This window comes from Micromesistius poutassou, assembly GCF_964030765.1.
Source record: "Micromesistius poutassou genome assembly, chromosome: 23".
Classification (NCBI taxonomy): Eukaryota; Metazoa; Chordata; class Actinopteri; order Gadiformes; family Gadidae; genus Micromesistius; species Micromesistius poutassou.
In genome coordinates this window covers 590549-612772 of record NC_140293.1, presented here as the reverse complement: position 1 = coordinate 612772, position 22224 = coordinate 590549, and the positions used below count along the sequence as shown (strand labels likewise).

The following is a 22224-nucleotide window of genomic DNA, read 5'->3' as shown; positions in this document are numbered from 1 at the left end:
TGTCACCTTATTTTCCGCACTCGTTATCTGATCCTAAAGGTCAGCCTTATCATCCTGTAAGTAACTGAGCGAGTAGTAACTGATCCACTCGGATATTACAATAATGATAAACAGACCAGGGGCACGCACTAGAATGGGAACCGACCGACCCAGTTGACGATGAGAAGATGTGGACCCTAACTAGTGCGGGTCCCAGGTCAGGTCGGGTCGGTAGACCTGTGAACGCCTCTAGTTCCTCTAGTTCTAGTTCCCCACCTCCTCCGAGGTGAAGTCACTGCACTACAAGAACTCAGTGCTTTGGCTCCCCCTAGTGGTCAAACCAAACACTGCATGACTTCCACTGAAGTTATTATTAATCCTTCATCAAAGCACACACACACACACACCTTTTGGCCTCCATCTGCTCCTGTAGTTTGCTGTACATCTCCAGAACTGGAAAATAAACAAATAAAAATAGAAAAACGTTTCTGTATGAGTGTGATAGAAACATTGCGTGTGCGTGCAAATGTGTGGGCGCTGTGTATGTGGGTGGCTCTTACCTGGTAGACACATTTGTAACTTGTCTATGGTGCTAGCAATGTTTTTCTGCTGTATGCGACATTGTCTTAGTTCCTCCATAGAAGCCATCAGCTGAATAGAGATAGTGATGTAGAGAGAGAGAGAGAGAGACACAGACAGACAGACAGACAGGATTATTCATCTTGTTCTCTGCTGCCATCACCTGATTGGCTAATGTATGTTGCTATTACACCAATCAACTCACCCCTTTCCCATCTTGCTGGAGGCGTCTGTCTGTCTCCGTCACCTGACTCTGGAGGTGGGGAATGGATTAGAGGGTTAGTGTTCTGACTGGTCATCAATTAAGCTGTGATGTTAATTAGCCATTACAATCTATTTTAATATTGACCGATAAAGTGACATCCCAAGTGAGATTGTCCACCCAGATGCATTATGGGTCGATCAGCCAGTCTAAAAATGGACTAGATTTGAATGTTTAACTAGAAAATGTAATCCCACGCATAAGGGATTACTGTGCATAGAAATCTCTGTGATCTCTGTGAGGGTTGTGTAGCCAATGCAAAGATTGATAGTTGAGTGTGGATGAGTTGAGTTATGGATGGACAGAAATCAGACACTGAACATAGAAACCATCAACTTCAGTCTCTTGTCTCCTCTTAATTGCACAACCTTTGAACAATTATCTGTTTTCTGTGGGTAAGATGAGGGAGGTAGTTAGATATGCTTCTTAAAATGAAAATCACAGTCAATACTACAAAATGCATTTCTTAAAGAAAATGAGGTGCTGTAGTACAAAGTGAGGTTGAAGATATGTTTTAATAAAGCCACATAGATTAAGACGTAAAGAAATGTTAAATGGCTTAAATCAAGTGAAAGGATTTGAACAGAGTTCAAAAGTCTAAATGGAGTAAACAATGTAAACATTAAAAAAAAAAAAAATGAATCGTTGGAAACAAATAAAGTGACAGTTGAATGAAAAGCGCAAAGCATTGCTAAAAATGCAGGAATATAAAATTAATTGAACTGAAGAATCTGAAAGGTCAAATGTATTGCCCTGCACTGCTGAACAATCTGAAAGGTCAAATGTATTGCAGTGCACTGCTGAAAAACCTGGAAGCTGAAATTGAAAACTGACTGACGCTGAATTGCATTACCTGAAGAAGCAAAGTGCTGAAATACATTGTTAGAAAAGCTGGAAGCTAAACTGTAACACTGCTGTCAAAGCTGGAAGATAGTAGTGGTACTAGCTGTAGTAGTAGTAGTAGTAGTAGTAGTAGTAGTAGTAGCTGTAGTAGTAGCAGTAGTAGTAGCAGTCGCTGAACCAGTAGTAGTAGCTGAAGTACTAGTGGTACTAGCTGCACAAACTATATGCCACATGAAAGGTATGGTATTTATTGATGTTTGTAGAAAGAATTCAAATAATCCCGCCAGTTCTTTTTAAAACCAGCCGAAATTGAATGTACTCGTCTAATGCTCATTTTTCCAGCCTAATGTGATTAAAAGTAGTCAAATTGGGTGGGAAAAATCGCCCGATCTGGCAACGCTGCCTGAACGTCATAAAAAGTAGTCAAATTGAGCAGCGAAAACTGCCCAATCTGGCAACACTGCCTGCACCTTGTGCTCCTCCCTCAGCGTAAATCAATGAGCCCAACTGAAAACGAGGCGGACAGGGAACTTAAACTGTTACTATGAAAAAAGTATAAAAGGTAATCGAAATTCTGTTTTCAGATTATTGAAGATACAAGTGTCTTGATTTGTTAAACCTTTGAAAGAAGGTTAACGATAAAGAATTGACCAAGTTACAGAGTCTACAGCAGTAAGTGTCAGAGAATGGGCGGACGGCTCAGCCGTCCTCCCATTGACTTCCATTGTAAACAATAGTATTTTAAAAGTAGAATATCTCAAAAAGTATAAAGTTTACAAATATGAAAAGATGTATGGACCTAGACCTTTGTGACAGATGTCGAATGGAATTGATTGGTTTGGTAGTTTTTAGGGATGTGAATAACTCAAATTTTTCATGGTCGAATAATCAGTGGGTGGTATGAACGAATAATCTATTATTCGATGTGTGCCGACATGCATGCCAACAGTGATCAGTGTTTGTGTTGTATGCATATATATTATTATTTATGCTTGTGTATATTGTTTTTCTGTACATGATTAATAATAATAAAAAAAACTAATAGTGCTACAGAACCAACATTAGTTCCGTCCGTTAATTCTTGTTTATTCGAATGGGAAAATATGTTAACGGCCCAAATGTTAAAAATCGACTTTGACCCTCAGGAACGAATAATCTAATAATCTAATATTCTGACCCATCTCTAGTAGTTTTGGCCACATTAATTGCACAAGTTTGGTCGGAAGAAGAATAATGGAAAAGGGATATCAAGATTGTGCATTCCTATGCACAATAATTAAAAACACATTTGTGGTGGGTTTGTAGAGGGATCCCTGATCCATGAAGATGAAGAAGAGGGGGATGTTTAAATAATATCTGTGCATGAAAACAACACTTTTGTCTTCAAACACACATTAAACCAGACCGTGGTGATGGAGAGTGTTAGGCCCTTTTACATTGAACATAATTGTTGATTGCGATTTATTTATGGGGCAATAAACTAACAAATCATCAATGAGGTGAATGTGACTGTACTAGGGCTGTTCAAATTAGCGTGAAAATAATACGTTAACGCAATCATATTTTAATGCGATTAATTTAAAATGTACGTTATTTACTGTGATTTTGAAAGGTTTTGCCCACAGAATGTCAACATTCATATTAGAAATCATTTTGTGTTTAGTTCCACTTACTTCACATTCAATTACACTTGCAGTAAGTGACTGCCTGATTACATTTGCAATAAGTGACAACCTGTTTACAATTCCCAAATCTGTGGTGCTACTTATTTTAATTTAACTACACTTGTAGTAACTGTAGGTTTACAATTGTACCAAGTAACTGCCTGTTTACAATTCCCAAATCTGTGGTGTTCCGTAAGATTCATATTCAACCCACACTGAGTGAGTCAACAAAGCTCCCTCAAGATCACTTGGTCTAGTTTTTGCTTATTAAGTACATTTGGTATGAAGGGTAATGTGTCATTCCATTTGATTATGTCATTTAACTTCAATTGGAGTGGATTTAAAATATAATTTTAAAATGTGATTAATCGTGAGTTAACTCACCAACACTATGCAAATAATCGCGATTAATGTTGTTGTTTTTTGACAGCCCTAGACTGTAGACATACAACGCAATTTCAGTTACATGTATTAATCATTAAACTGGATAGCAGTCGCGCGACAAGCAAATATTTAATCACATCCCGGTACTTGAATAAGGGTTGCTTTTGATAACATGACTGTGTGCAGTTGTATCGTAACAGTTTTGGATACCAACCTTCTATGAAAGAGTGATGGATATTTTGGTGATTAAACAGGGAGACAACCTCCAAAACAAATGTCTCCAAAATATGCATGTATTAAAAAATGCAATACTTTATTAATACTTTATCATTCATGAGGCGTGACATTACAAAGTAATTCCTTTTTAAAATGCGGGCGAGATTCGCTTACATTAGCCAACACAGTCATTTATATTGAATAGTTCTTTCAGCACTCAATATATATATATATATATATATATATATATATATATAATATATTTTTTACTATTGAATTTATACACACACACACACACACACCCCTCACCTTGAGTTTGTGTGCCTCTCCGCGGACTTTGAGCAGCTCAGTGATGGAGTCCACAAAGCCCTGGAAGTGGTGATTACACATCCTCTCAATGTCCCGGTCATGACTCCGGATCCTCCCGTCCAGCTTCCCCATAAACACACCATGCTCCTCTCCATCGTACACTGACCTGGGGAGAGAGACTGTGTTTTAGACCAGGAGGGAGAGAGACTAGAGCCGATATACACTAAGCTGGGGAGGGAGAATATATTATAAACCTGGAAAGCGAGAGAAAGCATGTTATACAATGGCCTGGGGAGAGAGAGAGACTATGTTATAAACCGGGAGAGAAAGACTGCTATACACCAACATTGGGAGGGAGACTATGGTATATACTGACCTGGGGAGGGAGAGAGACTATGTTATAGACCAAGAGAGAGAGACTATGGTATACACTGACCTGGGGAGGGAGAGAGACTATGTTATAGACCAAGAGAGAGAGACTATGTTATACACCGAGATGGGGAGAGAGACTATGTTATAGACCAGGAGAGAGAGAGTATCTTACCCACTGACCTGGGAAGAGTAACTATGTTATAGACCAAGAGAGAGAGATTTGAACCCAAAAGTCTACTACAGTGTATGTAGAGAGAAACATGGCTCTAATCCCTACCTGCTCCTAAATGTCTGAAGTCACCTCGGTTTAAAAATGAACTAACTGTGGGTACAGCACAAGTCCACTAGGGGGAGTGACGTGCATACAATAAATCTGCCCAGTACAACAACCACAGCCTTCTGTTTATACTGGGAGCTTTCCAGTATATAACCACAGTATTCTACTGGTTATGCTGGGAGCCTTCCAATGCAACAACATTATTCTACTGGTTGTACTAGGAACTGCCCAAAACAACCAGTCTTCTACTGGGAGCTGCCTTGGAGAAGGACTGTGGGCTCACTGCCTTGCTCTTATTGTTAGTCTTTCACAACAGTTAAAAGATGGTGAACCAAGACGTCAGATATAAGATCAACAGAGAGAGACAAAGAGAGAGAGAGAGCAATCGTTAAAGACTTTAATAACGACGGGTATGTCAAAGAGCTCAGCGTTGGACGTGTTGCAGCTGGCAGGGAGACTCTGCTGTTGAAACACTTGGACACGCGCACACGCACACACACACACACACACACGCACGCACGCACGCACACGCACACACACACACACACACACACACACACACACACACACACACACACACACACACACAGAGACTGCAGTGAACAACCACTGAGAATAACACCACAGTGCCCTGGTGACACATTAGAGACTGCCGGACCTCTCGCACGCACGCACGCACACACGCACGCACGCACGCACGCACACACACACACACACACACACACATCGAAGATAAGTGGTGCGGGTTTGATTTGTTGTGGAATATTGAGTGTGTGTTCCTATGTGCTATTTTTTCCAGTGACGTTGTGTGTGTGCGTGCACAGTGCACACACACACACACACACCTGAATATGGCCTTCCTCTTGTTGACAAAGAAATGACCAACCTGTACAATAGAGCCAGACTGACGCCATGAACAGCTTCCTTTACACACAAAGACATAAATACAGCAGCAGAGAGGAACACAAGCACACGCCAGAACATTAAAAGGACGCCTTGAGCGGCTTATGTTTGTGTTTGAATGTCACTTCTGTATCCATTGTACGTTTTGTTGCTTCAGCTACCTACAACGAAGCCCCTTTGAATTGAAGAGAGAACTAGAGAGGAAGAGACAGAGAAATAGAGGCGAAGAGCGAGAGAAACAGAGCGGAAGAGAGAAATATTAATAGAGAGCGAGAGAGAAAGAGAGGAAAATAGAAATAAAAATAGAAAGAAGAGAGAGAGAGAGAGACCTGCTTGTCAGCATTCTACTTTCATCTATCGTCTCTTCTGATGACATCATCAACGTTGGACAACGATCATGGGGTCTATTTCAACACTTGGCCTCAACTGAAGACAATGCATACTATGCATCTTAAGAGGTTATTGGAATTTTGGAAATTAGACATTTCACAATACAACTGAACTCTGCAGGTATGAATTCTGAAGAGAGCTTCTACAGCTCATCCAATCAGGAAGTGTGTGGGCGGTGCTACTGTTCCACTGCCACCTTTATCTGATCGGCCCTGCATGGTTTCTGATTGTACAGGGCCAATTATGTAAAACATACTAAGTATGAAGAAACTTTGTGTGTGCTTTCGGGGGGGGGAAGGGTAGTCCAGTCGTATTGTAGCAGTTAGTTATTACTGTTACCTCTAACTCTAACTGTCCTCCCTCAGTCTACAAGTTATCAGTATCTCAACGTCTCATAGGGAAAATGAGAGAGAGAGAGAGAGAGAGAGAGAGAGAGAGAGAGAGAGAGAGAGAGAGAGAGAGAGAGAGAGAGAGAGAGAGAGAGAAACACAAGCCAGTGGAACACACCCTGCTGAGTCATCAGGCTAGCTTTGGACACACACACACACACACTGTATGACAGGCAGCTGGCAAAATAACATCTTGGACCGCATCACACAGACTGAGAAGTGTGTTTGTGTGGCTAGGCAATAATGACAGGGAAAAGCTCTCTGTACCCTGCATAGGGTGTACACACACACACACAGTGTTTTCCCTGCCTGTCTTAACATGTACATACATAGGTCAGTTGAGTTAGGACCAGTGAGTGAAAGACAAATTATAACAGTGGGCAGGTTGAAGAACAATGTGACTAGAATTACAGATAAGACCACACACACACACACACACACACACACACACACACACACACACACACACACACACACGAGGGAGCTTGGTACAAAAATACTGCTTTGGTTTAAGACTACTACTAGTTAACTAAAGAACCATTAGACATACAGAGAGGCAGGGCAGACAGATAGACAGGCAGACAGGCTCAGCAGCAGGCGACCAGGGTATAAATAGTATTCACAAGAGAAAGTGACAGACCTGAGAGGTGACATCACTGTAGGGAGGGGAAGAGGTGAGGAAAGATGGAGGGGAGTGAGGACAGTGTGGGTGAGGGGGGTGAGGAGGATGTCTGACAGGGTGAGGGAGAGGGATGGTGTGAATGAAAATTCAAAACTCTTGAGTCTTGAGACAATCCAGAGTTTAAGAGCTGTCAGAGGAGAGAGACAGCCGGGGAGAGGACTGAAGAGAAGCCTGTTTCTAATCTGATTCTTATCATTATCATTGAATGGATACACTCTTTATTTATCCCAGTCTTTTTCGTTGATTCTAACGTTCGAGTCTGAGAGAGGGTGATGCTTCTTGAACATTTATAGTGCAACATCAATATGAAAATGCCCACCACACGGGCATTTGCATATACAAAATCACTCATTATGTCTCTCATACAAAAAGACCCTAGACAACCATGTTGCCGTGTGTCATAAAGCCCCACTTCTTCCTTGAACTGTCATCCAAATATGCTTCTTTATAGAGGTGGTACAGAGATAGGAGGACCAGGTAGGGGTAATGGTACACTTGCTCTGGGATGCCAACAGGTAATCCCCTTATGCTGAAATCTCTCACACACACACACACACACACACACACACACACACACACACACACACACACTGCTGAAGAGAGAGAGAGAGAGAGAGAGAGAGAGAGAGAGAGAGAGAGAGAAAAAGAAAGAAAGAAAGAGAGACAGACAGACAGACAGACAGACAGACAGACAGACAGACAGACAGACAGATAGGGATAGAGAGACAGATAGGGATAGAGAGAGGAGAGACGTCCATAAACAAACAGCCCCTTTGTATCCTTGTATCTAAAGCCAGCACATTGACATTGGTGTGAAGATGCTTCCTGCCACTACACAATGTAACAACTGTTTAGAACAGATAATGATGACTTAGATCTTGGCCAACACTGAATCGTCTTGTTGCGTGGCAAGACCATGACTTAACTCTTCAACAACACTTTAAAAACAATACAGCAGACAAAAACTTGTTGTTTTGGTTAAAGTGGAAACAAAGCACACACCTCACACACACAAAGTGTAAAAGTGCTTTGCATTGACTTATATTCGTGGCGGGCCTCATCCATTCCATCAGCTGATAGATGCTGCATGACGTCACGAAGATGACTACGGGGACCCTGTGTGACGTCACGAACACGGCACGGGCAGTGGTTAGTGAGTGATCGTTAAGAGTGTTTGGTTTCACTTCACGTCCACTGTCAAACAAATCACTTCACTCAAATACACATTTCCCGGAACAAGTAGTAAGCTTGACCTTTTTTGCTAACCACTGAAGCCTCTTAGCTTAACTTCCCCTTATGAGTTACCCCCAAACACTCAGTGAACTGGAGTCCAGGGAGAAGTTGACTAACTTTCAGCCTGCTGACCACAACAAGACAGACCAGCTCCCCTCACGCCTCAAAACCAAACGTAACCACTCCAACAACAGTGCTTGGGATAACAAGTAACTATCACTGTTGTTGTTAGCAGGACATTAGCATCGCTGGAACAAGTCTTGTAGTTTGGAGCCGCAAGGAGCGGCTAACTTGTTAGGCTAACAGCTAGCCGCATTCTGTCAGTCTGGTAACAAACCGGCTGACAGCCCGAGTGTTGGTTATTATTCTCCCCGGTCTTACCGGAGGGTCGGCCCGATACAGTTGGTGTCGGTGCTTTCGATCTCCCGTAGGATCCGTTCGTGCTCCGCGGCGGTTTCTACGCTCGACATCCCGGGTGTTGATGCGACCTGGAGGACCAAGCCGCTCCGACCTACACACACACAGGGAGGCGCTCCATTACTCGTCCACACGCAGTCCGGCCGGGCGGGGCCTCGATCGCTCGCTCGCTTGCGCGCTCTCTCTCTCTCTAAAAAATAATGAAAGGTTTAATAATGTTGATGATCACATGTATTACATAGTTGGGTACGGCAGGTGGCAATGTGCTCCTTCAAACAAAGAGGTAATCTTTCCGAGCGGGATTTGCCAATATTTTGGCAAATATTGGAATTGAAGACAATAATCCAGGGTTATCATTCAACGACAGTGGTTCTTTGGCTAGATGTCAAAATACAAATACAACGATGTGGCATTATAAATCTCAGTATCATCATTTCCAAAAAATATATTTTTTATGTACCAGATTTATCATCCGTGAGAAGCTTTGAGCCAACCTAAGCAACTTTTTCTTTTTTTTTTCAAAAAGCCCCTCAGTCAAATGACTGAGGGGTGGAGCTACACTGGGGATGGGGTCACAGGCCATGAGGAGGTAACAGGCCAGTTAGAAAGTATGTGTGTGTGTGTGTGTGTGTGTGTGTGTGTGTGTGTGTGTGTGTGTGTGTGTGTGTGTGTGTGTGTGTGTGTGTGTGTGTGTGTAACATTGTGTGTATTCTGTGTTAACCAGGTACCGGGGGTCTGTACCTGGTACCTGGAGCCTGGTGATAGAATAATGCGGAAAGACAGCTTATACTAATCATACAGTCTGATTATCTGTGTGCCTCCCTATCAGTTGGATGCCTTGTGCCCAGCAGTGGATGAGCTGCTGAAGGTAACAGCACACCTTCTGGTGGTGAGATGGCAGTACTGCAGGCGTTGTTAAGGTACAGTATAGATTTATAGACACAATATAGTACATATTATTTTATAGTATTTCAGTTTCACAGAGCTCATAAGTCACCTATAGGTTTTAATGCCATCTACAGGTTAGTAGTGGATAGTCCAGTGATTAGGGTGTTAGACTCCCAGCTGAAAGGTTCTGGGTTTGAATCCAAAAGTCCACAGTCAACAACCTTAAGTAGACTGTTAAGTATGAACTCTTGTGTGTTATATAGTATAATTGAATGTATGTTTATCTTAAACATAATATAACGTGTGTCATATTCGTTTCCCCTCCCTTTTCTCACCTTGTTGCCAGGCAGTAGTTTGGGGGGGCGAGTGAGTAATCCTCCCCGACCCCGGAGTCTTGGCGGTAGCAGCCGAGTATATAATACACACTATATAGTCATTTAGTATTTTCTGTATTTCTGTGTTTTGTGCCCTGATATTGTTTCCTTTTATTTATGTTTAATATAATTAGGACTATTGGTCCAATGTGTTTTTTTTTGTTTTTTTTGTCTTTTTAGTTGTTTTTTTTAATTAAATGTACTTATTTACTAATTACAAGTAATTGATAGTAAGTTTCTCCTTATTTTTTGTCAGGGCATTTTTACATGCTAGAGGAAGATCATTTGTGATGGTTGAGTTCACTTCAGATTAGCTACTGTGTCAAAAAACTTGCTTGTGATCTGAATGTAGCTTTTGATCCATGCTATGACTTGTGTGCAGCCGTAACATGAGTTTCTCCAACTGTATTTTGTGATTAAGTAACTTTTAAATTGTCCTCAACCCTTAAACTATAAATGTGTGAGCACCCTGAGGGCTGTAGTGTAAAATACGTTTAAAAATACTAGAGGTCGCTGAGTCTTGGATGAGAGACAGGACGGATACTTTACTTCCGCACGAAAACTAGCGAAAACTCCGACCCAACAGATCGTTCAAAGCACTTTCCTCCGAGTTTAGGGTCCGAAACTCCCGGAAACTCTGAGCGTTTTTAAGGCGGGATGAGTTCCAAGTGTGGGTGGTGACGTATATCATTCGTGTCAAGAGCAGCGAAGAGCTGTACAAAGCGGCCTCACACGAAACCTAACATTATCAAACTTCTTTGCGATAAATTGTTTGTAGTTTTCTTTGCATCAAAACGTATTTTTTTAAAACCACAAACAACATATATGAAATTCATGGCACAATTCAAACGGGATCAGAAAATACTTTTCATCTCTCCATTGAAATACATGCATCAGAAATTTGAGGACCGGAAATAGGAGAAAGGCGGGACCTTCGCCACTCGGAGCGAGTCGCATGTTGCTGACACGTCGATTACGCACCATCATGCGACTGGCACGAAACCGGGAGAATACGAAGCGTGAAGAGGAACAAAAGACAACAAGAATAATGGTTCATTGGAAAGACGAAGAGACTCGCAAACTTCTGACGATAAGGGCCAAGGCTGAGATCTCCAGACAAATAGTAGGAACGGCAAGAGACTCTGTTGTTTATGAGCAAATCACGAAAGGCCTACGCGAACGAGGAATCATCCGAACCAAGGCTCAGGTAAACACCAAATTAAAAGCACTTAAAAAGCAATACCAGACGGTCGTCGAACGCAATGGCCGTAGCGGCAACGACCCTGAAATATGGTGCTATTTGAGTTTGTGCGAGGGTATATGGGGCAAGGGTTCGAGTCACTCGCCGAGACCTGTGGCTCTGGTCTTGAGCCAGGAAATGGCGTCCACTTCCAGAAGCCCTGAGGAGCCGACCTCCCCGAGCACCCCCGAGCCACCGAGCAGTGACAACGACGAGAAGCCTCCGGTCACTGACGTGTCGCTCAAGGATTCGGGTTGTAGCACAGGTACGATCATATTGGTCCATTGAATGCTGTTATGCATTCGTGTAGCCCAGATACTTGAGCATGATAAAGAGAAAGACAGAAGTAATGGATAATGTTACTTCACCCCTTGCATGTGTTTTTGTGTGCTCACCGGTGCCACCTCCCGCAGGTGTGTAAATGACACTGTAGGCTGCATGATGATTTAAAAAAAGGATCTTATCTTATAGAATGGACCGTCCCTGACGACGAACCGCCTAGGAAGAAGTCGAGGAACTTCACGAACCTGGAAAGGCAGTCGGCAGAGTTGCGGCGCGTCTTCCACGACATGGACAAGGACTTCCACGAGCGAGAGCGGCTCCGGCTGCTGGAGGAGCGCGAGTACGAGGAGCGGTGGCGGCGCGAGCAGCAGGAGCGCGAGGACCGTCGCCACGGGGAGGAGATGGCCGTCCTTCGGGACCTGACCTCCGTACTCCGGCAGATGGCCCCCGCCCAGCAGACGCCCGCCGTGCAGCCCCAACCCCTTCCCTCGGCAAACAACAACAACAACAGCAGCCACAACCACAACGCCTGGAGCCAAGAGAGGCTCAGGCTGCTGGAGGAGCGGGAGTTTGTGGAGCGGCTCCGCAGAGAGGAGCACGAGCGCGACAACAGACAACGGAGGGAGGAGATGGCCGTGCTCCAGGACTTGACCGCCACGCTCCGGCAAATGACCCAGGCTCAGCAGATGCCCGTCGCGCCGCCGCCGCCGCCACACCCACACCCACACCCTCACCCTCACCCTCACTCGGCAAACAACTCCTGGAGCCAAGAACAGCTCCAGCTGTTGCAGGAGTAGCGGAGGAAGAGTGGCTGGACAGTGCAGTATGGATATGGGGGGGGGGGCGGGGGTGATGCAAAATGCTCTAAAATGAGACAATGAGACATTTTCAGCCGAGCTGGGCTGGGCTGTTCATGTCTGCTGGTTATTGTGATTACACATAGAAGCAAGGCCATCAAACTGTATTCTACCTTTCTCCACATCTGTTCTTGGCTAGTTTGTATTTGGTTTTACAGTTTTCTATTTTATGCTATTTTAAGTGATGTACAGTGCCATGAGTTGTGTCATGGGATGAATAACGTTTTGGGATAAATGCACAAATGCAACACTTTTTGAATAAATATATATATATACGGGAATATTACTCTTTCTCTGCCATGTCCTAGATTTCACTCTTCAGAATGACCTTGGTCATAGAATTTGATTTAAAAAAAACAACATTTAATCTGTCCGATTTCTTCCATGCATCTTTTGGAAAATATTGGGTATATTTATAAGCTCTTCATATCAAGCATCTCAGGCCAAAACAAGTAAGCACTGTGCCTCAATAGTCGCCTTTTTCAGTAATTTTGGCCTTTAGTGATTCAAAAAGGAAACGGGTGAATAATCGAATCAAATCAACATTTTATTTTTAAAGTTGTTTGTACAAATAAAATCTAAACACGGATGGTTTCAATTTGTATTAACAAAGATTTTGGTTCCATGTTTTATGAATCACGCAAGTGGGCGTGGCTACGCCTGCAGAGAGGTTCAAGAGTTCATCTGCAAGTCCGACTCGGAAGGGAATATAAAAGCGACAAGCGTGGGAAAATGGAGGTAAACATTATTATTTAGCACTAGAAACAGAACACACGAGGGCTGGAGTGTTGAAGTAAGCGCTGACACGTAGTTCACTAATACATAGTTAATCCATACGTAGGCCTAGTTCAATAATCGATTTCGAGCTAACGGATAAACAAAATGAATCAAGTTGTATGCCTGTATGCCTGTCTCCATTTGCTATTACCATATTAGGTACTATAATCAAATCATGAAGCCTTTATCCAAAAGTGACCTGTGGTGATGTTTAGGGAAAGTGGGGCATAAACAATGATCTCGCTGTAGCCTGCGGAAGAGAATGTTACGCTTGAAATTCCTTACGCATCCACTAGGGATGCGCTACCCCCTTTCACCATAAACCTCACGTTTAGTCCCAATCAAAAATCTCTTGTTATTGAGTGATATGACCACAATCTTAAAGGCGTAGAGGACATATAGAAACGGTTCTGTGTATTGCATAAGTTCGGACCATTAGTCCTGGTTCATGTATAATATTTCCCAAATATTCCATGAACTGATGTCTCCATGACGATCAGGCCCCGATGTTGCGGTCTTTCTGTCTCCACGTACCTGTCTCTCCCCCAGGCCCAGAGGAAGCTGTTGAACAGTACAGAGCTGTGTGTGGACGAGGCTCTGTGTGGGCTGGTGCGGTCGGCCGGTGGTCTCTCTCTGCTGAGGGGTCTACGGGTGGTGGTGCGGTCTGACCTGCACCACCTCAGTGGGAGGGTGGGTCTGGTCTCTGGAGGGGGGTCCGGCCACGAGCCGGCGCACGCAGGTAGGGGGTTCTGTCTTTGACCTGTCTGTTTGGCTCCTCACCTGTCTGCCTGTTTACCTTCTGTAATCCTGTTAGTGTGTCTCTCTCTCTCTCTCTCTCTCTCTCTCTCTCTCTCTCTCTCTCTCTCTCTCTCTCTCTCGCGCTCTCTCTCTGATGAAGAGAAACTTATTTTTAGGACACGTACGACCAGCAGAATATTTTTGATTTAATATTAGAGCATGACCCTGGGAAAGTACAAGCAGCAAAGTTACCACGGATATAATACGCTATGGGGGAAGTGGACATGTCTGCAAGTCTGCAAGCAAGGCTAAAACACAGTTAAAGGAATCTACACAACAAAGGGTTAGGGTTAGGGTCAGTCAATTGGCTTGGCCTGAGTCAGACTTCGTGGCTACAATGGCAATGCAAATGACAACAATCTTAATAGCTCTCAGTCAGAGAGTGGAAGGGAGGTATCTCTAGGTACAGGGAGAATGTATACAATTCCTTTTAATGTGAATAGTAATTATATAAACAAGGTTAATATAATTGCATATTAAAGTTATGATTGATATTTCCATGGCACTCTCTCTCAGTGTGTCTATGTCTCTCTGTCCAGGTTATATTGGCACAGGTCTCTCTCTCTCTCTCTCTCTCTCTCTCTCTCCTCTCTCTCTCTCTCTCTCTCTCTCTCTCTCTCTCTCTCTCTCTCTCTCTCTCTCTCTCCTCTCTCTCTCCTCTCTCTCTCTCTCTCTCTCTCTCTCTCTCTCTCTCTCTCAGTGTGTGTCTATGTCTCTCTGTCCAGGCTACATTGGTACAGGGATGCTGTCGGCAGCGGTAGCCGGGGCGTGTTCGCCTCCCCTCCTCCGACCAGCATCCTGGCTGCCATCCTCCACCTCCACAACGCAGGTACGGCGTGGGTGTGTGTTCATTGAAATGCTTCATGTTGTGTTGTGCCACATCATCTTTACATCATAAAGATCGCCGAGATGAGGTCACTAAAGTAGTGACTTTAGGTTTGGTCGGACGCAGAATCATAACAACAAGCACCAGCGTGTGTCTGAGAGTGTATCCAGGCAGGATACTACTGTGTAAAGTTTACCAGGGAGGGTTGTGGTGGTGTCCCCTGCAGGAGCCTCGTGGGTCCTTCTCATTGTGAAGAACTACACCGGAGACCGGCTCAACTTCGGCCTGGCCGCCGAACAGGCCCGTAACCGCGGCGTCTCCGTCGCCATGGTGATCGTCGCCGACGACTGCGCCTTCGAGCGCCCCGGCAAGGCTGGGAGGCGGGGCCTGTGTGGAACCGTGTTCGTACACAAGGTCCACAAAGTGCTTTACATTAAGCAAGGGACACATCGTTATAATACATATGTGTGTATTTACCTGTACAGATAGTGTGGATGATAACAACTAAAAACCCCAATACACCCACCGTGCTTTCTAAAATCGAGAGCTATTCTGCACTCTGTGTAGTTATTATTTTTTTTTTTTAACTAGGTCGCTCAGCACTTTTAGTTTTGTATCTGCTCCAATATTGATTCTTGAGACAGCCGTCACTTAGATAACAACATCCGTTAAGTGACTGAATGTAGTCGCTTTATCGTTAAGTAAAGTTTGTACATGTGTTAATGTGTGTGTGTGTGTGTGTGTGTGTGTGTGTGTGTGTGTGTGTGTGTGTGTGTGTGTATACAGTTGGCAGGGCCCTGGCAGAAGAAGGCTGCCCATTGGACGAGATTGTTGCCAAGGTGACAGAGGTGCTGAAAGGGATTGGTGAGTCGTCCTGTCTTCCTCATCTCATTTATTGTGTAGTCAGCTGCCATTAAACTACTGGATCAAAGAGAGCGCTGGAGAAAGTGTTACTGTTGTTGTTTACTGTACTGTGTGTGTGTGTGCAGGTACTCTGGGGGTCAGTCTCTCCCCCTGCAGTGTTCCAGGATGTCTGCCCTCCTTTCAGCTGCCACCCGGAGACATGGAGCTGGGCCTGGGTGAGAGACATACACAGAGAGAGAGAGAGAGAGAGAGAGAGAGAGAGAGAGAGAGAGAGAGAGAGAGAGAGAGAGAGAGAGAGAGAGAGAGAGAGAGAGAGAGAGAGAGAGAGAGAGAGAGAGAGAGAGAGAGAGAGAGAGAGAGAGAGAGAGGAGAGAGAGAGAGAGAGAGAGAGAGAGAGAGATTTATTTAATTGTTTTATAACTCTATTTTATAAATATATATTTTTAAATATTTTATATTTTTCTAGGCCTTGCTATTTTTCCTGTTCATTTTTTAAATATTGTTGGCAAGGTACATAGGGCAGTATATAATAGAACAGAATTGAAAGAAACAAGAGCTGGAGAGAGGAAGAGAGAGAGCGGAGGGAGAGAGGGAGAGGCGAGAGAAGGTGAGGCTGACAAGTGAAAAGAGTGTTGCAGGTCTGTGTGGTTCTTTCAGGTATCCATGGTGAGCCTGGAATCCAGAGGTCAAAGGTCGGCATTTATGTTTGTTAGGATATCTATTTAGAATAACATATACAATATATCATATCATAATATATTATGATGTAATATGTATGCCATGTGATCTGTAGGTGGTGTGTGCAGACCAGGTGGTGAACACCATGATAGATCACATGACCAACCCCAGCAGCCAATCACATCTGCTGCTCAACTCAGGTAAGTCACCTGTGTATCTATATGTGTGTCGGAATGTGATACATTTCTCCTCTCTCTCTCTCTGGGGGACATTGTCCATTTGTGTGTGTGTGTTTGTGTTAACCTGTCTCTCTCTCGACTGGACTCGGGTTATATCTTGACTCTCTCTCCAGGGGACAGTGTGGTTCTGTGTGTCAACAATCTGGGAGCTCTGTCCTGTTTAGAGATGGCTGTGGTCACAAGAGCTGCTCTCTCTACGCTGGGTAAGTGTGTGTGTGTGTGTGTGTGTGTGTGTGTGTGTGTGTGTGTGTGTGTGTGTGTGTGTGTGTGTGTGTGTGTGTGTGTTGGGGGGGTTATGGGTTGGCTGGTTCATGATCGATTGGCTAACAGGTTAATTATTTACTTGATTGATGAATGAAATCGGTGTGTCATGTGATGGGTGGTCTCCATGTTTACAGAGGCGCGTGGGGTGGTGGTTGCCAGGGTGATGTCAGGGTCCTTCATGACATCGCTGGAGATGGCCGGCGTCTCGCTGTCCCTGATGAGGGTCGACCCCGAAGTTCTCAGACTGTTTGGTAACACATCCCCTTACACACACACACACACACACACACACACACACACACACACACACACACACACACACACACACACACACACACACACACAGCCTTGCATGTATATATATACTGTATATACAGTATACATAACTGTATATCTATAGAGATAGATAGATATATAAAGATTAAGTCTGTCAAATGATTAATCGCATAGTATTAGGGAGTTAACTGGCGATTAATCCATTTCTTTTAATTATATTTTAAATCCCCTGCAATTGAAATTCAATGAGATTATCAAATGGAATGACCACCAAATGTACTTAATAGCAAAGACTAAACCAAGTGATCTTGAGTTTTACTAACCCTAACCCTAACCCTACTCAATTGTAATTGTAATTCAATTGTAAACAGGCAGTTAATTAGCACAATTGTAAACCAACAGTTACTACAAGTGTATTTAAATTCAAATAAGCAGCACCACAGATTTGGGAATTGTAAACAGGTTGTCACTTACTGCAATTGTAATCAGGAAGTCACTTAATGCAAGTGTTATTGAATGTGAAGTAAGTGGAACTAAAAACAAAACTTAATTCTGACATCAATGTTGACATTCTGTGGGGAAAACCTTTCAAAATCACACCAAAAAAAAAGAAATAGAGAGAGAAAGTGCGTTAATGCGTACATTTTTATGAATCAAGTTAAAATAAGATTGCGTTCATTTGAATAGCCCTAATAAAGATACACAGATATATATATATATATATATATATATATATATATATACTCTCGTCTCACACACACCCACCCACTGTTCCTGGTGACGGCAGACGCCCAGACGAGTGCCCCCGCCTGGCCCAACCTCAGCAGTGTGTGTGTGAGCGCACGGCAGTACACCGCCGAGCCGCCCGCGCTGCGCACCTGGGCCCAGGAGGGCGACGCCCACTCTGAAGGTAAGCGCGATAGGAGACGTGTTCTGTGTCATGTCGTGGAGTTCGCTATGTACCTAGATCCAGTTTTTCCATCACTTGGAAAGAATGAGCTTTAGCTGCTCTTCACTTTGGGTGTGTTTGTTTTGGGCCCCAGGGCCGCTGAGCCCTGTGATGCGTTCAGCGCTACAGAGGATCAGCTCCGCCCTCCTGGACAGACAGGAGGAACTCAACGCTCTGGATCGGGCCTCCGGGGACGGGGACTGTGGCAACACACACGCCCAGGCCGCCCGAGGTGAGACACACACTCAAGCACACGCACACACACACACAAACACACTATATGATGAACGTAAACCTGTCATAACTGGTTATACTGCTAGATTATTTTGATTAGTATCTGCTAAATGCTTGTGTAAGGTCAGAGGGTGAATGGTGCTTACATTGTACGTTATAAACCAGGTTCTTCATGCAAGCCATGTGCTTTGCATGTTTTATGGGTGTTTTATGCTCTATTCAATTTGCTCTATGCATTGCATCGAAGCAAGTATGATTCAGAGCTCAAAATGTAAACTTTTCACTCACAGCCATTCAGGAGTGGCTCTGCAGTCATGTGGTGCCAGGTTGCCCAGGGCAACTGCTGTCTGTCCTGGCCGGACTGGTGCAGGAGAAGATGGGCGGGTCTTCAGGGGGGGTAGGTGATCTTGATGTTTTGTCTTTGTTGAGTTTGTGGGAACCTGACCTACTCAAAACAGCTCATGTCGTGACGTCACAAGATCAACATAAGGCCGTTGTGTTCAAATGACAATACAGTGGCATAACTGCCTTTCCCTGTCACTCCCTGTCTCACTTTTACACACACAAACACCGCACACACACACACAGCTATACAGTCTCTTCCTTACGGCGGCAGCAGGTCATTTGACCGAGAGATTGAGCCATGCCGGGGCCTGGGCCAACGCACTGCATGCTGGGACACAGGCCATGATGAGGTACTAGACGTGTGTGTGTGTGTGTGTGTACTGTGTGTGTGTGTGTGTGTGTGTGTGTGTGTGTGTGTGTGCATATAACAGGATCTGTAACATTGTGTTTGTGTTAACCAGGTACGGAGGGGCGGAGCCTGGTGACAGAACCATGGTGAAAGCTTTATTTATTATTAACTCTGTCAGTCTGTCTGTCTACCCGCGTGTTTGAATGTCAGTCTGATTATTGGTATGCCTTCATCAGTTGGATGCCTTGTGCCCAGCTGTGGATGAGCTGCTGAAGGTAACAGCAACTCCTTCTGGTGGTGAGATGGCAGCACTGCAGGCTGCTGTCAAGGTACAGTACAGATTCATAGACACCGTACAGTACAGTACTGTTTCACAGTGCTCACAGTCCAGTGATAAGGGTGTTTGACTCCCAGCTGAAGCTGGTCCTGGGTTCGAATCCAAAAGTCCAGTCAACCCGTAGAGCAATACAACCTCTAAAAATACACACACATAAATTCACTGTTTCGCCGTTATAGAGCTGTAATAGAGCTGTATATAGATCTGTTCTAAGATCACTGGAATCCAGCTCAAGAGTATAAGCTCATTGTGGGACAAACATGCAGGCCAGAAAGCTAAATGTATTATCAGTCAGCCTGACCATGTCCTCCGTGAGGAATTCACACTAATGCCCTCAGGGAGGCGCTGTTATTCAATCAGATCAAGAACAATGAGGTACTCCCACTCTTTTATCCCTGCAACCATCAGGTTGCTAAATGATATAGGTTAGGAGTAGGTGGAGAGCACACCAGGGTTTTCAAGTGCAGGGTGGTTGCTTACTGACAGACTGAAATGAATTGTGAGTTGAATGTGTGTGTTGGGACTGCTGTTGATATATGTTTTTGTTTGTGTCTACCTCTTATGCTATTTATAGTATTTATTAAGTAATTTATGTGAGACTGGTAACTGCGAACTGAATTGCCCATTTTGGGATAAATAAAGTTTTTCTAATCTAATCTATAGCTGTAATAGAAGGTAAAAAACGATTTACAGATTTAAAACATGGACTTGTGCATGTAATGTACTATAACTAAATGTATTTAGATCTTATACAATGTGTTTCTCTTCCCTCCCTGGTTGTACCTGGTCGTCAGGCGGCAGAGTTAGGGGCGGAGTCAACCCGTGACCTCTCCGCCAGAGCAGGGCGAGCGAGCTACATCGCCGCAGAGCGAGTGACCCTCCCTGACCCCGGCGCCGTGGCCATAGCCGCCATCTTGAGAGCCGCGCTGGAGTCGCTAGAGGGACGGCCGTAACTTGGCAACCAGGGCCTGGCTGTACATAAGAGTACGAATCACTATGTTATAGTAATATATATATATATATAATAAGCTTTGAATAATATATTATATATATGTATATATATATATATATAATATATTGGTAGTTTCCCCCATAAACCAAAACTAAAACAACCCAAAATATATAGCAATTTGTTATCAATCATTTTGCTACATTATCATTTGTGTGTGTTTCAATAAAGTAATACATTTAATTGTTGGTTTCAGAAGACATTTCTGAGTTGTAATGTATGCATTAAAGAGGTAATAACTGAATGACTTTCACTGAAGACAATGGTAATATTTACATGAATAATAAAATCTTAATGAAGTATTTTGGCTCTGTTTGGTTTGGCTTTCTTTTTGTACTCTGTCGTTTTAGAGTTAATAAACTAATATCACAACGTGTATCTATGGTGATTAGGGTAAGCTTATCCAAACACTGAGTTTAAATTAGGGTCCTATAATTAAGTTTCTATAATAAGGGGTCAGGTGATTCTACATGCGGGTTAAGTTTCTACAATAGGTGTCAGGTGATTCTAAGTGTTTGCCTCAGGGTTAGGTGATTCTACAGTAAAGTGTGAAGTGTTTCCATATAAAGGTTAGGGGATTCTATATCAGGGTTTAGGTGATTCTACAGTGGGATTAAGTGTTTCTACATAAGGGTTAGGTTATTCTACATTAGGGTTAAGTTTTACTAAATGAAGGGGTGTGTTTGGGTCACGTCATTCTATAGGCTACTCCACATAAGAGGATTTTTAGTTAGACAACTTGAATCTCCAGTTGAAGAAACCCGTAAGGGCTTTGAAGATTCCGTGACACACAGACAGCCATTGACACGCCCAAACACAGGACTGAAGATGTGAGTTGTCGTCATTGTCAGGATAGGTGTGGATCATGTCCTACATTCGGATTTATATTCCCAACACTGACCCTGGGTTGTGCACTTCAATGGGTCATTCACCCAGGGGCCATCTTGGATCCAAACACCAGCTGGGTGGGGTAACATAACGCAGAATTCTGTATTCAGTTTCCCCCACACACACACCTAGTGTTTAGAACCAAGGACCCATGATTGACTATGGATGTAAAGCTAGGGTAGGATATTTATTTCAGAAGCAAAGTTTTTTTGGTAATAACCGTGAAATTCTACTTACAATCAATAAATCAAATGCTCTGAACTATCGCAGACTTGCGATTAGCCAATCCAGCCCGCACTTGCCCTGTCTGTCTACCTTCCTACCCGGTTACCTGCATTCACTGTATTATCAACACCCTACCTAGTGTCACTTGGTACGTAGGCCTACGACATCGACCTGCAAATAAGCAGGTGACATCTTGGTGCATCTTGGTGAGTGCTAATGGTGCATCTTGCAGAGTGCACCATTATAGCGTTTGACTCACCGTGGTGAGTCATGGAGTGAGACAGAGCACCTTGGACTACTCATCCCATGTTTACAACCCTCAAAACAATGAGTTGTGCTTCCGTTTCCATTATTCTGCTCGCTCACTCAGCTACTTGTTTTGATTAGATATGCTTTCTGTATAATTGGTCATTGGTGGGAAATTAACTCATCAACCGTCTCACAGGTCACGGTAGTATCCGTGACCGAGCTATGAGATAATAGTACAAACATTTACAGAACGGGCTGCGTCGCATTAGTTCCCTGATAGAATTATGTGCACACCTTTAACGTGTTTACCTTTTCGATTAAGTCGGATGCCCGGAATAGGAGGCAAGCGGTGCGATGAAGGTGTTCTGTGGACTTCC

The 22224-nt window shown here is 43.8% G+C and overlaps 3 protein-coding genes across 3 annotated transcripts in view; 2 read left to right on the top strand and 1 right to left on the bottom strand.

The window, feature by feature from the left end:
- exoc6b (exocyst complex component 6B) overlaps nt 1–9378 on the bottom strand; it is a 32648-nt gene extending 23270 nt beyond the window's left edge. The window contains exons 1-6 of the mRNA XM_084487420.1: nt 9360–9378; nt 8864–8993; nt 4237–4402; nt 764–811; nt 540–630; nt 387–432 (exon numbers count right to left, since the gene is read on the bottom strand). Of these exons, the coding sequence (XP_084343546.1) occupies nt 387–432; nt 540–630; nt 764–811; nt 4237–4402; nt 8864–8952 (440 nt within the window). The 5' untranslated portion in view covers nt 8953–8993; nt 9360–9378. The remainder of the gene's footprint in view (nt 1–386; nt 433–539; nt 631–763; nt 812–4236; nt 4403–8863; nt 8994–9359) is intronic.
- A 984-nt stretch (nt 9379–10362) lies between these two features.
- Nucleotides 10363–13024, top strand: LOC311368614 (uncharacterized protein). Its single transcript, XM_084487421.1, has 2 exons — nt 10363–11666; nt 11873–13024. Exons 1-2 carry the CDS (start codon nt 11117–11119, stop codon nt 12478–12480), a joined length of 1158 nt encoding a protein of 385 aa, XP_084343547.1. The 5' UTR covers nt 10363–11116; the 3' UTR covers nt 12481–13024.
- A 221-nt stretch (nt 13025–13245) lies between these two features.
- LOC311368616 (triokinase/FMN cyclase-like) lies at nt 13246–20760 on the top strand. Its single transcript, XM_084487422.1, is given in 19 exon segments — nt 13246–13278; nt 13867–14056; nt 14841–14876; nt 14879–14944; nt 15168–15355; nt 15728–15734; nt 15737–15805; nt 15931–16020; nt 16463–16497; nt 16599–16683; nt 16836–16925; nt 17121–17237; nt 18050–18172; nt 18306–18443; nt 18736–18842; nt 19034–19140; nt 19252–19285; nt 19376–19468; nt 20271–20760. Coding segments are annotated over 19 exon segments (1740 nt in total). The 5' UTR covers nt 13246–13272; the 3' UTR covers nt 20430–20760.
- Nucleotides 20761–22224: the final 1464 nt, after the last annotated feature.